This window comes from Nyctereutes procyonoides, unplaced genomic scaffold (genome assembly GCF_905146905.1).
Source record: "Nyctereutes procyonoides isolate TBG_1078 unplaced genomic scaffold, NYPRO_anot_genome, whole genome shotgun sequence".
Lineage (NCBI taxonomy): Eukaryota > Metazoa > Chordata > Mammalia > Carnivora > Canidae > Nyctereutes > Nyctereutes procyonoides.
The window spans coordinates 63,376,165-63,390,653 of record NW_026575043.1 but is presented as its reverse complement, the minus strand read 5'-3'; the positions used below and the strand labels follow the sequence as shown (position 1 = coordinate 63,390,653).

Below are 14,489 nucleotides of genomic sequence, written 5' to 3'. Positions count from 1 at the left end.
AGTGCTCACTTCACTGAGGAAAAGAGTTCAAGTTCTAGATCACCAGCAAGAGGGGCCACTGGGGGGCTGCCCCCACCTCTCAGCCACTCCCTCCTCACTCCACTCCTGGCACAGCAGCCACTGAGATGGGCTCCAGTGCCCAAGACACACCCTGCCCCAGGCCCTTTGCACTGGTGGTCCTGTGCCTGGAGCCCTCTCCCCTTCACCCACAGCCCCAGGGCTCTCTCCTCACCCTCCCCTCTAATGTAGCAGCCCTGCTGGGAGCCCCGTCTCCCTTCCCTCCGTCACCTTTCTCCAGGGCACCAACTGCCTCTAGAACACCAGGCACTGTCTTGTTTATTCCACTGCCTGGGTGTCTCCCTCTGCCAGACAGCGAGCCCCAGGGAGCTGGGACGTCATTCAGGTGAGCCTCCTGTGCACCCCCACTCCCCAGGATGCCAGCGCACACACCTGGGCATATGCGTGTCTGTTGAATGAATGAACACAGGGAGGCAGCCCTGAGTGCAGGCGAGGGCATTCACTCCCCTTCCCACCTGCTGCTGGAAGCCTCCACCCACAACCCCCTGAAACCTCCCTATGCCCCAGCCCCATGGCCATGAGTGAGGTCTCGGACACCCCCACCGCCACCGCCATGCACACAGCGCGGCTCCTGAGCCACTGCCTCTTGTGCAGTACCACCTTTCTGGAAGAATCTCAGGATTTCTCCCCGATGCCTTCCAGGATGAGTGAGGAGCCCCCCACCGCCAGGGATGGCCAGCGGTGCTTTATGAGGAAGCACAGACTTTATTTGTTCTGGTGAATGGCTAACTCAGTGTGAACCCGGCCTCCCCGGCTGGGGAGAATCCAGAGGTTGAGCGGACATGTCAGGCAGAAAGGCCAGGTGACATTTTCCATCTGACAAGTTACAAGCCTCCTGGGGGCCCCAAGCATGATCCCCCTGTGGGGACAGAGCATCTTCCTGTCTTGGCTGGAGGGATGGGTGTTAGAGAGGGAGCCCCGGGGGGCTGGGACATCATTCAGGTGAGCCTCCCAGGAGGGGGACCTGGGAGGGCACAGCCAGGGGTCTGAGCATTGAGCATTGTCCCCCACCAACCCTGGCCCCCGGAGGCTGGTCGGCCTTCTCTGCTCTGGTCAGTAACCCAGGTCCCCGGGGGACTCCTCCCACCCCCAGGAGGAGGACTTCCTGAAAATAGAGGGGTCCAAGCTTCAGGCTCAGGGGGTCAGGCCTCCTGCCCCCTGCCCAGTCCTGCATCCTTTTCCTGCAGCTGGACCTCAAGTCCACCCCAGGTGTTCCCAGCACCCGTCAGAGGCACCGAAGGTGGAGACAACCCAGGTAGGTGTCTGCCGAGGACGCATGAGCGGACACACAGGCGTGGCCTACACGCACAGTGGAATGCGGCGCTGGGGCCCAGCACCCCGCGGGTGAACCGTGAGGACGTGATGGCAAGGTGAAGACGCCACACACAGGACAAAGCGCGGGCAGTTCCTCGTAGATGACCCAGCGTACGGAACAGGTGAACCCGGAGATGAGCAGAGGTGGGGAACCAGGGCAGGGGAGGGGAAGGCGGGGTCAGTGTTGCTGGTTGCAACAGGATCTTTTGGAAATCCACAGGAGTGGTGGCCGCACACACTGGATGAGCTCACTGCCTCTGACCTGTAGGCTTTAAAAGGGCTGATTTCATGTTATTTATGTGAATTCTAGCTCCACAAAAATACATGAGAAATAAACTTTAAAATAAATTTTTGAAAATCATGGAGCATCATTTCTGCCATAGCCTCCTAGTTGAGATAGTCCCAAAGCCATCCCAGTTTCAAGGGAAGGGACAGACATAAACCCCACTCTCAGTGGGAAGGGTAACAGAATTTACACGTTTAGACCACACGCACTCAGAAAATGCAGACCTTTGGGCTCTAGGAATATGTTAAGGTAGGTGTCCTCACACTGACTTAAGCGATAAAGAGACACTTCTGCTCAGCAACTAAGACAAGACTGCGTACTGGCTTCAGGCATGGCTTGATCTAGAGACTGGACTGATTCAATGACGTGCTCGACTGTGGAGGGTTCCTGAGTGTGTTCCCCACACTGTTTGTCATGTGGTGGTCTCAGGAAGGTCCCATAAGGATGGACTGGCCCAAAGAGAGGGCTGGTTTGCCGTGCTAAGAGGTGGCCTCTAGGCCCTGGGGATGTCCTGCCTGACTCCTGTCTTTATTACTGGGGCCTTGGGCCACATGGCGTCAGCCTGACCTCTGGTGGCTGGAGTCAGATCAGCCATGTCCATGTGACTCCCCAGGAGGGGGAGGACCAGGGCTGGTTGCTCCGGGACCCCACCCTGTGTACTGCTGCCCATTGCTGATTTTTTAGCCTGTGCCATTTCGCTGCACCAGGTGTAACCATGAGTGCAACAGCATCACCAAGCTGGGGTTATCCTTCTGTCTGGGCGCTGAACGTGACAGTGGTCTTTGGAGGTCCTGAACTGCAGAACCAGAGCAGCTTGCCCGGACTTCCTGAGAGAGGGGCAGGTCCAGCCTCAAGCACAGCTGAATCTGGAAGCATGAGTGAAGTGTCAGGGGCTGGTTTCTTTGTGTGTACTGCCTCCATTCTGCCCCACTTGTGCCCCACCTGAGCCCACAGGTTTGCTGCTCGGTCAACAATAGCTGATCTTTCGTTTTTTTGTTTTTGTTTTTAAGATTTTGTTTATTCATGAGAGACAGAGAGGCAGAGACTCAGGCAGAGGGAGAAGCAGACTCCCTGTGGGGACCCCGATGTGGGACTCCATCCCAGGACCCCGGGATCACAACCTGAGCCAAAGGCAGACACTCAAACCACTGAGCCACCCAGGTGCCCAACAGCAGCTGAGCCCCTCCTCTATGCCAGGCAAGTCCTGGGCCCAGGGGGGGCAAGGCAAGCAGCACGTCAGTAACGAGCCCTCTTTGGTCCTTGTGAAGGATGGCAGCAGGGATAATCCTCAGACTTCTGCAGTGCTGCAGAGCCACAAAGATGATGTGCCCCATGGCACGCACCATAACAGTTACAGGATGCTCAGCAGAGGCCTCCCCAAGGCCTCACTCAGGCTTGAGTCTGAAGACCAAGGGCAAGGGGGAGAGAGCTATGGAGACTGCCGTGTTAAAAGCCCTGGGGCATGAACTGGCTTGACAGAATCAGGGCAGTTCGGCCAAGAGGTAGGGGCGCTGGTGTCCCTAAATCATAGCACCCTATGTAGAGGAGGCGCTACTTCACCACCTGGACAAAGGACCCACCAGGCACACCAGGGTCCTGAGCCACCAGAGCAGCTCCCGGAGACCAAATTGGCAAACACCTGCTGCTGTGACACCAGGGCGCTCCTCCAGGGGTGGAAGTGTGCCTGGACCTCAGACAGGAGGCTGCAGGGCAACCAGGGTCTCTCCCTCCCAGGCTCTCCATCCCTGCCTGTGTGTCTGCCAGGCCCCCCCATCCCATGTGAGCTGCCATCACTCAGGTGGCTCCTCCGTCCCCAGACAAGCAAATTTTTAGGAGAAAAGGTAGACTCAACGACCAGGCTGGTCTGGCAGAAACGGGGCCTCAAAGGCATAAACGCACGGGAACCAAGTGAGTGCCAGGCCCGTGGCTGCCGGCGCCCGCTCTATTCAGGAGGGTGAACACCCAGGGGTCCTGGGGGCTAGGGAACAAAGGTGTCCTCCTCAGGCCCTGGCTGGGAATGGGTGCATGCGCTCCCTGTGCTCCTCCAGGCTGACCAGGACAGAAGACACTTACTGTCGCTCCTAGGTCACAAGTCCGAATGCAGTGGAGATGTGGGAGCGTGGCCCAGACGCTCCCTGGACAAGAGGGGCCTGGGGGAGCTCGGGGCACCCAGGGAAGCCTTTGGGGCTGGCAGAAGCCACCACCTGGGCACCTGTAGCCCCCCCCCCCAGGGCAGGGGTCACTTCTGCAGCACCTCCCCAGCACCCACCTGGCTTCAGGCAAGGAAGAGGCCCTGGACGCCACCCTCTAGCACAGGCCACATGCACAGCAGCTGTGGGGCTACAGGTGGACACAGCCACCAGAGGAGCTGGGAGACAGGGTCAGTGCCTAGCCACCCACAGCCTACCCCAATCTCTCTCCTATAAACCACTATGCGGGTGGAGGGGACGGTGCAAGGTCAGCTGAGTGTGAAGTGCTGGGCGCAGAGATCATCCTGAAGTCCCAACAAACCCTGCGCAGGGATGAACTGCAGCGGCACTGACTCTTGGCATTTCTTCTTTAGGTTCCGCTCGAAGATCTGCAAGGGATGGACGGATGCTCCCACGCTGCAGTCCCCGCACCCCAGCCACCCAAGCCTCAGCCTCCTTGCCCCTCACCTCAAACGCCGTGAGCTCCAGCAACGGTGCGATGCTGACCTCAGACACAGACAATGCCTGGTTGATGACACTGGCAGCCTGGGACACCTCGGGGTGGTAATGCTGCTGGAGGGCCTGCAGAAGCACGCACATCACCACCCTCTTCCTGGGCAGTGGCCCCAGACAAAAGCACCGACCCCCGGGTAGGCTGGGAGGTGGGGTGACGCACACAGCGTGCTCACCTGCAGCTCCCACAAGGAGCTCTCCAGAGCTCGGCTCTCAGCTGGGTTGCCTTCTTCAGGGTCATAGGGGTCACCGTCCAGCTCTAGGAATGAGACCCAGGCCCCACTCTGTGACCTGCCCCAGTGTGACTGGCTGTTGGGGGCCCCCCAGGCCCTGCCCACACTCACCGTGGCCCAGAGGGTGGTGCACGAGGACACGGCAGGCGGGGTGCCGGCGCAGCAAATTGCAGATGAAGGGCAGGACCATGAGCAGGGCCTCAGGGGGAGCAGTCAAGGCCAGGCGGGACAAGCGCTTGGCAAAGGCAGCCACCAAGTATGCAGGCAGATGGCTGGGAGGGATGGTGGGTCTGAGTGAGACCTCCTCACCCAGTACCCCTGCCCCGCGCTCTGCATCTTAGCCCCGCCTCTGGCACTCACGAAGATGACAGGAAGAGATCTGCCAAGTGGAAGAACCGGGCCCGGTACTTGACGTGAAAGATAGATGGGTCCAGCAGACCATAGAGCTTCCGGTAGAAATCAGGGTACTCGCTGGGAGCCGGGGGGGTTGTGGTGCAAGTGAGCGGCAGCAGGCATGGGGGTGGAAGCAGATGATGAAGAGACAGATCCTGGCTCCCAGTGGCCTCTGCCCCCCCGCCCCCACCCCAGGCTCCCTAGGGCAGCTCAGCCGGCTCCCCAGCCTGGGGCAGACACCTCCCAGGTGAACACTCACAGGTTGTGCTGATGAATCAGGATAAAAAGTCCGTTCAAAGCCAAGAGGCTGATGGCGCCCCCTGCAAACACGCGTGGTGGTGAAGCCCCAGCCCACACCACGCCGCCACCCCACAGGCCTGCTCTGCGGGTTCCCGAAGACGCCCTGCCAGGCAGGCACTCACCCATGTCATAGGCGCGGGTCAGGAAGTCGATCATGAGGCTGGGCTGGGCCAGGTGGGGCAGGATGGAGTCATGCATAATCACCAGCACCTTCTTGTACAGGCCAAGGGGCAGCTGGCGGGGAGGAAGCATGTGTGGGTGCACCTGCCACACTCCAAGGACCACGTGAGCCAGAGGGACCCTGACCTGGGGCGCCTGCTCCCCACCCACCCTGCCCCGTCCCTACCTCGTGTTTGAGGAAGCCAAGCCACATCAGCTGGAAGGCCTTTCTGTGCTCCTGTAGTAGGTGGCAGTGGGGGTGTCAGGGTGGCACATGAGACTCAAGGTGGGGTGGCACGCATCCCACCCCGAGGAGGAGAAACCACACACCACCTTCCCCCTGCTCTGCCAGAGCTGGAAACCCTGAATCAGAAAACTCCGACAAAATGAGGGCAAACACCCAGCCTAGATCACAGCCATAGGGGGGCAGACAGCAGCATGTGTGCGACCGCCCACAGCGATGAGGCCCACTGAGGGCCTGGGACCCAGGCACCCATGTGCCTCTCCCCCCACCCCCTGCCCCCATCCCTGTGAGGGACCCCTGTGGCTGCCTGAGCCAGGGAAGCCACCCCCGCCACGGAGCACCTCACCTTCAGATGAACGACCTTCCATGTCTGCGACAGCTCTGCGGGGAAGATGGCGTCAGCAGGCGCGTGGGAAAGGAAGCAGCCCCATGGGGGCCCCTGCCCACCCACCCAGGATGCTCACTTGCGTGCTTCACATAGAAGCTAGATGTGTTGCACTCCTGGCGGGGGAGGCTCACGGCAGACAACAGTGTGAACGCGTTGTTCCAAAAAGTGAACGGCACCTGCAGAGTACCTGGCCTGAGCACAGATGTACCCCCACCCCCACCCCCTCCCCCAGCCACGGGACTCAGCCAGCTCACCTCCAGGTGCCTGTTGGCGACACGGACCACAATATCCGTGGCCGCCTGCATGGTGTGGTAGCGGATGTCGTCATGTTCCAAGTACTCCCGGAACTGGGAGAGGAGCAGGGAGCAGTCGTCCTCCGGGGACAGCAGGCCTTCCACTACAGCCTGAGTGCCGAGCAGGGCGGTGGGCATCAGGGGGCCAGCCACACCCCCTCAGCAGGGGAGGGTGCGGCAAACACAGGGTGCTCATCAGCCAGTGCGCCAGGGCCCTTCCCAGCACCCCACCCCCACTTTGCCCCTACCTTGAAGAGCTGGTGGGGAAACAAGTAGCAGCCGTCCCACTTGGGTTTCTCCAGGGGGTGGACTCCTTCCAACTGCACAAACCTCATGAGCGTGCTGAGAGCTAGCTCCTGGGGACGGCGGGTGGCAAAGTGGCTAAGGTGCCAGGCCACAGGTTCCCCCCTAGAGGCCCCCTCACAACGCAAACCAAGTGCACGTGCACGAGACGTGGCACTCCCACAAGTACCAAACGCAGGACAAAACCAGCCACCAAAACACCGACCAGACAGGGAAGACGGCCGGGGGGTGGGGGTGGGGGTGGGGGTGGGCGGGGGCCACAACGACCCGGCCAGGAACGCAGAGGGGGCAGTGGTGGCCTTGCCTCCATGTGTGCGGACCAGGGGCGGCTGGGGGTGCGGAGAGCGCTCCAGACCGTGAGCACCACTCACCTTGACCTCCAAGGAGGGGTGGGCCAGGAGCTCCCGCAAGCTGTTGCAGCAGCTGTGGTATCGGTGCCTCATCCACACCTTGTACTTGCGGGTGGCCCCTTGGGACCCTGCAGGGGGCGGAGCAGAGCAGTCAGCCCACACCCAACTCCACAAGGAAACGAGCACGAAGGGTCACCATGGCCCAGACCTGGGCTGGGAGAAAATAACCTCTGCTCTGAGGACAGGGGCCCCCCCGCCCGCCCCCCGCCCCTTTCTTTACTCCAAGACCTAGGCCGTCTGCAGTGGGGACACAGGAGACACCCCCCACCCCGCGCACACCTCTCCACCCCCGCTCCCAGGCCCTGACCACTGTCCATACAGGTCACAAGCGGCACATCCCACCAGCGGTTCCAGACACACGCAGGGCACACTGGGGGGCCTTACCCGGACGCGGGTGCAGGGAGTCTCTGCCCCGCCCCCTCCGCCCGCAAGACAGTCCTCCCCCTCCCCCTCCCCCTGCCCCCGCGGGCCTGTGTCCCCCCCGCTGACCCCCGAGCCAGTCGGAACCGACCCCGGAACCGACCCCCGAACCAGTCGGAACCGCCTGGGGGCCTCCCTCCGCGCGGGCAACCCCCCTCCGCCTTCCTGGAGACATCCGCACCCCTAGGGTGCAGCCCGGGGGGAGGGGAGGGAGGCGGCCCGGGGGTGGAGGAGGAGGGAGGCGGCCGGGGGGGGAGGGGAGGGAGGCGGCCCGGGGGTGGAGGAGGAGGGAGGCGGCCGGGGGGGGAGGGGAGGGAGGCGGCCCGGGGGGGGGGGTGAGGGAGGCGGCCGGCGGGGGAGGGGAGGGAGGCGGCCCGGGGGGGAGGGAGGGGAGGGAGGCGGCCCGGGGGGGGGGGAGGGGGAGGGAGGCGGCCCGGGGGGGGTGGGAGGGGGAGGGAGGCGGCCCGGGCCCCGGGAAGCTCACCCGCCAGGACCGAGTCCTCCGACGGCAGCCGGCCCACGAACAGCTCCCCCCGCTCCAGCAGCGCCGCGAACAGACGGCCGCACGCGCGCACCGCCTCCCGGATCTCCTCGCTGTCCTCGGACTGACGGGACAGGCGGGCTGGGGGCTCTGCTCCCGACCCCGGGACCCCGCGGCCCCTCGACGCCCCGCCCCGCCCCCGACCCCCTCCGCCGCCCGCGCTCCCACCTGCAGCACCGCCAGGATGTCGAACACCGCGTTGGCCTCGCCGCGGCTCGCCAGCACCGCCTCCAGCAGGCAGCCCAGCGCCCGGCGCGCGCCATCCGGCCCGGGGCCCCGCTCCATGCCGCCCCGCCGCCCCACGTGGCACACACAGCGTCTCGCGCCGGGACCTCCGGCCTGCAGCCGCGGGCGCCCGGCCCCCTGACGTCACCGCCCCGCGCCGGGACCTCCGGCTGCCGCCGGCGCTCGGTCCCCTGACGTCACCGTCCCGCGCCCGGATCTCCTGCAGCCGCCGGCGTCCGGCCCCCTGACGTCACCGCCCCGCGCCGGGACCTCCTGCTGCCGCCGGCGCCCGGCCCCCTGACGTCACCGCCCCGCGCCGGGACCTCCTGCTGCCGCCGGCGCCCGGCCCCCTGACGTCACCGTCCCGCGCCGGGACCTCCTGCTGCCGCCGGCGCCCGGCCCCCCTGACGTCACCGCCCCGCGCCGGGACCTCCTGCTGCCGCCGGCGCCCGGCCCCCCTGACGTCACCGCCCCGCGCCGGGACCTCCTGCAGCCGCGGGCGCCCGGCCCCCTGACGTCACCGTCCCGCGCCGGGACCTCCTGCTGCCGCCGGCGCCCGGCCCCCCTGACGTCACCGCCCCGCGCCTGGACCTCCTGCTGCCGCCGGCGCTCGGTCCCCTGACGTCACCGTCCCGCGCCCGGATCTCCTGCAGCCGCCGGCGTCCGGCCCCCTGACGTCACCGCCCCGCGCCGGGACCTCCTGCTGCCGCCGGCGCCCGGCCCCCTGACGTCACCGTCCCGCGCCCGGACCTCCTGCCCGCCGCCGCCGCCGCCGCCGACGTCACGGCTCCGCGCCCCCGCAGTCATCAGGGCGCGTCGGGCCCGGAGGCGTGCGGCTGGAGGCATGGCGCTCTTCCACGTCGCGCGGTACGCAGGCCCCGAGGCGGCCGGGGCGGAGGCTGAGGCGGACGGCCGGGCGCGCGCGCTGCTGGAGCGGCTGCAGTGCCGCGCCCGAGAGCGGCAGCGGCAAAAGCAGCCCCAGCAGCAGGAGGCCGAGCGGGCCGCGGAGGCGGCGGGGCGGCGGCGGCGGCGGCGGCGGCGGCCGCGCAGGCCGCGGAGGCGCGAGGGCTGCGGGGCGGCGGGGAGCCCGCCCGAGCCGCGGGGGAAGCGGCGGAGGCTGGACGGCGAGGACGGGGGCGCAGGGGGGGCCGGGAGCGGCGAAGACGCGTCGGTGGACCCGGGTGGAAGTTCTCCCGCGGAGGGTTCGGCGCCCCCGGCCCGCGGCCTGCCGCCCGGGGCCCTCGGGAGGAGCAGGGCGGCCAAGGTGAGCGGCCGGGCGGTGCGGGGCCGGGCGGTGCGGGGCCGGGCGGTGCGGGGCCCGCGGGCCGGGAGGAGCGTCGGTCTCTGCGCCTCACCGCCGGCCGGTGGCTCAAATCCTGCGCAGACTCGGCGCTTCTGTCGGTAACCGCGTGAGAGGCGGCGCCTCGGGGAGAATAATGAGCGGGTTGGTCCTTGTCGCAGCCGGGGCTGAGCTATTGTACCCGATGGGAACGCAAGGAGTTCGTATGTGGTGTGTGTCCGTCTGATAAGGGGAACCGTTTCTGGTGGCGGTTTGGCTTTTACTCTTTTTCCCACTTGGGTGGGGGTTTCCAGCAACTAGATGCTGAGCTCAAGGGCTCTGGGATGATGGTGATTCCGGGAAAGGAAACGGTGGGCTGGCCGGGGTGCACTGGTGCCCTCGTGTCAGGGCCTCTGTTGGACCAGGGTCGGGAGACGAGGACCAGCCTGAGTAAGATGGACGGGGCAGGTGAGCATCGGGCAGAAGGAAGGATCAGGGCAAAGGCCCTGGGACAGCGGAATGTATAGGAACCAACGTCTGGGGATCCCGGGGTGGCGCAGCGGTTTGGCGCCTGCCTTTGGCCAGGGGCGCGATCCCGGAGACCCGGGATCGAATCCCACGTCGGGCTCCCGGTGCATGGAGCCCGCTTCTCCCTCTGCCTGCATCTCTGCCTCTCTCTGTGTGTCTCTCACGAATAAATAAATAAAATCTTAAAAACAAGCAAACAAAAAAACAGGTCTCTGTGGCTAGAGCATGGTCAGTGATAGGAAATGAGGTTGGGGGCAGGTGCCAGGTCACAGAGGGCTTTGCCAGGTGTGCCTCTGGGTTGGAGGCCATCCTAGCTGCGAGAGGAGTGACGCTTGCTGATTGTGTTTCTTGATTCCTTCAGAGGTTGTGTGGAAGGTGGGCGTGAGAGATGGAGGAGAAGCTGGGGAACCGGTCAGGCTACTCAGCCTGCTTTGCTGTTGTCTCTTCAGTTTGAGTCCCTGAGTCTTTGGTGTCTGTGGGTCTTGCCCCCCTAGTCCCGGGGAGTCTGGAGTATTCACTCGTCGTCTTTCTCTTCCTGGTAGGCCCAGCCTTTCCTGCCATTGTGGTTGGCTGAGCCGAGCTCTGTTGGAAAGAGCGTCACAGAAGACTTGGTGCCTATTGAGGACATCCCTGAAGTCCACCCTGACATGCAGAAGAAACTGCAAGCACACGGCATCTCGTCCTACTTTCCAGGTGTGTGTGGGAGAGGTCTGGACACATGCCCTCAAGAGCATCCCCACCCAGAATCACACAAGCCACAGGATAGCGGCTGTCAGCATGGCCCCCAAGGCACATCCAGCATCAAGTGTGATCTAGGTGTTTGGCCATCTGGGCCTGGTGCTCTTCTTGAGCAAAAACAGCCCAGTCTAGAAGTCACAGGTGAAGGGCAAGGCTACTTTGGGCTTGGGCAGTTGCCCTGATGTTGGGTGTTAATGCACAAACGTGACTTGTGTCTCATCCTTCTCTGTCCAGTCCAGGCAGCAGTGATTCCCACTCTCCTGGAAAGCATAGCCAACGGGTTCCTGGTGGCCAGAGGTGGCTACCGGCCCAGTGACCTTTGTGTTTCTGCCCCGACGGGCAGTGGGAAGACCTTGGCCTTTGTCATTCCTGTGGTACAGGTGAGTGTAAGGACCCCCCACTCTGCAGGCAGGCTCAGCAGGCAGGGAGCCGGCTCTGCTTACACAAGTGGCTGTCGCCCCCTCCCCCAGGCCTTGCTATGTCGAGCTGTTTGCCAGGTCCGTGCCTTGGTTGTGCTGCCCACCAAGGAGCTGGCCCAGCAGGTATGTGCAGCCCGCGCCTACAGGTCAGAATGAGGGATTTTGACACTGTGGTGCTTCCTACCAGGCTGCTGATGGCCATTCCTTCTCCAGGTGAGCAAAGTGTTTAACATCTACACAGATGCCACTCCTCTGCGTGTCGCCCTGATCACTGGGCAGAAGTCACTGGTCAAGGAGCAGGAGAGTCTCGTCCAGAAGACGTAGGTCCTGCTACGTTGGGGACTCCTCAGGGAACAGGGAGTGGCACGAGCCCCTCTGCAGGCCTCTTTGTGGCTGGGGGGTCGGCATGGGCTCCGTGTTGAGCCACTCTGCTCCTCAGAGTAGACGGCTTCCGCTGCTTGGCTGACGTGGTGGTGGCCACCCCTGGCCGCCTGGTGGACCACATTGACCAGACCCCAGGATTCAGCCTCCAGCATCTCCGCTTCCTGGTACGTTGCACACCTGGAAGAAGGCTGGGGTTTGGAACCAGTGTCGACTCTGACCACCAGACGCTAGACCTCTTGCTTCCTTTAGATCATCGACGAGGCCGACCGGATGATAGACAGCATGCACCAGTCCTGGCTGCCCCGGGTGGTGGAGGCAGCCTTCCCGAGTGATGCTGCCAATGACCCCTTTGCTCTGCTCCAGAGGAGACAACTCCAGGCCACCACTGCTGCCAGGTACCTAATGCTGAGCTCTGCTCTGCACTTGGCATAGCCTTTTCCACCGAGGCCCCCTTGTCTTGGCCGTCTGTCTGTCTCTAAGACCCCTTTCACCACTCTGATCGGGTTTGTTCTGGGGCGGCAAGACTCAAGGAGAACAACGAGGGCTCTGCAGGTCGGCTGGCCAGGCCAAGACTGCTGTCCCACCCCCCGCTCCCCTGTCAGTATCTCTTGTCCTCAGATGCCGCTCCAGAAGCTGCTCTTCTCGGCTACCCTGACACAGAATCCTGAGAAGCTGCAGCAACTAGGCCTCTACCAGCCCCGGCTCTTCTCCACAGGGCTAGCAGGCAGGGGCCCCAGAGACACTGACGGGGACGGGGACGGGGACTCAGGCGGGAAGTACACCTTTCCTACAGGGCTGTCTGTGAGTAGGGTGCATGGCAGGGGGGTGGGGTGTGTGTGTGTGCTCAGGCACGTGGGGCCTGCCCAACCCTGTGCTATCCCCACAGCACCACTACGTGCCCTGCAGCCTCCGCAATAAGCCCCTGGCCATCCTGCACCTGATTTTGGAGAGGAATTTCTCAAGGGTCCTTTGTTTTACCAACTCCCGCGAGAACTCTCACAGGTGGGGCCTCAGGAGGCACAGGGGGAACAGAGGGGTGCAGGTTCCAGGCCCTACCCACTTAGCTCCTTGTGGCTTTTCCCACCCAGGCTCTTCCTGCTAGTCCAGGCTTTCGGAGGTGTGGCTGCGGCTGAGTTTTCCTCCCGCTGCAGGCCTGGCCAGAGGAAGGTGGTTTTGAAGCAGTTTGAGCAGGGGAAGATTCAGCTGTGAGTACCTGGAAAAAGAGGGCAGTGGAATCTCACAGCAGGGCCCTCCGAAGGGGAGGTAGTTTCCCTCTGTGGGAAACCAGTCTCCTGACTGGTGACATCCCCTACGGCGGCTGGCTGGTGGGGGTGGGGGGCTCCTGGTCTCAAGCAGGGCCCATAGCCCCTGCTGTTCTCCAGCCTCATCAGCACAGATGCCATGGCTCGAGGTATTGACGTGCAGGGTGTGCAGCTGGTAATCAATTATGACGCCCCCCAGTATCTGCGGACCTACGTGCACCGGTGAGGCTGCCCCGGGGTTGTGGAGGGAGATTTCTTGGAAGGAAACCGCTGTCCCAGTGGACCCCTGGAGGCCACCATCCTGGTCGTTGTGCTTGGTTTCAGGGTGGGAAGAACTGCCCGTGCTGGAAGAACCGGACAGGCCTTCACTCTGCTCCTCAAAGTGCAGGTCAGTCTGCTTGAGTCTCTGTAGGGGTCAGGGGTCCCCTGCTGGCAGCACTGCTCGGGGGAAACGGGATCCCTTTCTACCCATTTCCCTGCAGGAGAGGAGATTCCTCCAGATGCTAGCTGAAGCCGGCGTGCCCAAGATGGCACGGCACGACATCCCTAGTGAGCTCCTGCAGCCGCTCGTCCCTCGGTACGAGGAGGCCCTGTCTCAGCTGGAGCAAGCTGTCAAGGTGAGGGGCCAAGGCGTTCTTATGACACACGTCTCGTGTCGGAAGAGACCCGACACGTGGGAAGGGAGTACATGGCCCTGGGAGGGGTGTTGGGGTCAGAACTGCACTTTCTGAGCGAGTGCCGGGTGCTGCTGCTTGCGGGGAGTGGGGGTGGGGGGCGCAGGTGGCACCACTCAAGCCTCTGCTTCTCCCCTCCGCAGGAAGAGCAAAGGCAGAAGGTGGCCTAGACAGGCTCGGAGGACTGCAGGCTGGGCCCACTGCAGAGCAGGCCCTTCCCATCCTGTGCCTCTTCCAGGGCTTAGCCACATCCTTTCTGAACAACACTGAATGGTGGCTGCTAGATAGTGAGCGAAAGACAGATTCCTCTGATTTCAGAGGGAGCTGGGAATGTGGGGCCGTGCTTGGCACACCTGGCCAGAGGCAGAAACACAATCGTACCTACATCTCTTAGTCTGTGGGAAATAACGATCCTGTGCAACGTGACTCCTATATCAAATGTCATTAATAAACTCTTTTTTCCTTTGTTCTATGTATTAAGGTTTCAGGAAATTTTTAGAGATTCTATGCAGGTTTTTTAATTCAGTTAACATATAGCGTATTATTAGTTTCAGAGGTAAAGTTCAGTGATCTATCTGTCTTATGTACACCCAATGCTCATTCCATCACGTGCCTTCCTTCATGCCCATCCCCGAGTCACCTTATCCCCCGTCCCCCTCCCCTCTAGTGACCTTCAGTTTGTTTCCTAGAGTCAAGAGTCTCCCTCTGTGATTTCGTCTTTTTATTTTTCGCTTCCTTCCTCTATGATCCTGTTTTGATTCGTGAATTCCACATATGAGGATAGTCATACTATCATTGTCTTCTTCTGACTTCTGACTTACTTCACTCAGCATAATACTCTCTAATTCCATGTACATCGTTGCCAAATGGCAGGATTTCATTTTTCTGATGGCTGAGGCATATCCATCGTGTCCAT

General features: G+C 62.8%; 2 protein-coding genes across 3 annotated transcripts; one reads left to right on the top strand and one right to left on the bottom strand.

The window, feature by feature from the left end:
* Positions 1-2,652: 2,652 nt before the first annotated feature.
* On the bottom strand, positions 2,653-8,487 carry NOC4L (nucleolar complex associated 4 homolog). Of its 2 annotated transcripts, XM_055323406.1 has the most exons (15): positions 8,233-8,487; positions 8,008-8,128; positions 7,065-7,171; positions 6,639-6,746; positions 6,352-6,501; positions 6,174-6,273; positions 6,056-6,090; positions 5,653-5,703; positions 5,429-5,540; positions 5,266-5,326; positions 4,974-5,084; positions 4,725-4,885; positions 4,557-4,639; positions 4,336-4,449; positions 2,653-4,256 (listed from the first exon to the last, which is right to left on the bottom strand). In XM_055323406.1, exons 1-15 carry the CDS (start codon positions 8,347-8,349, stop codon positions 4,137-4,139), a joined length of 1,551 nt encoding a protein of 516 aa, XP_055179381.1. In that variant the 5' UTR covers positions 8,350-8,487; the 3' UTR covers positions 2,653-4,136. The 2 variants fall into 2 exon arrangements, with proteins under 2 accessions (XP_055179381.1, XP_055179382.1); XM_055323407.1 differs by lacking the exon at positions 8,008-8,128 and having other exon boundaries at positions 8,233-8,299.
* Positions 8,488-9,133: 646 nt separating this feature from the next.
* Positions 9,134-14,049, top strand: DDX51 (DEAD-box helicase 51). The gene is made up of 14 exons (XM_055323289.1): positions 9,134-9,553; positions 10,639-10,789; positions 11,069-11,214; positions 11,305-11,376; positions 11,467-11,573; positions 11,693-11,801; positions 11,887-12,032; positions 12,240-12,438; positions 12,524-12,639; positions 12,726-12,842; positions 13,020-13,121; positions 13,224-13,287; positions 13,382-13,516; positions 13,717-14,049. Exons 1-14 carry the CDS (start codon positions 9,134-9,136, stop codon positions 13,741-13,743), a joined length of 1,911 nt encoding a protein of 636 aa, XP_055179264.1. The 3' UTR covers positions 13,744-14,049.
* The last annotated feature ends 440 nt before the right edge of the window (positions 14,050-14,489 follow it).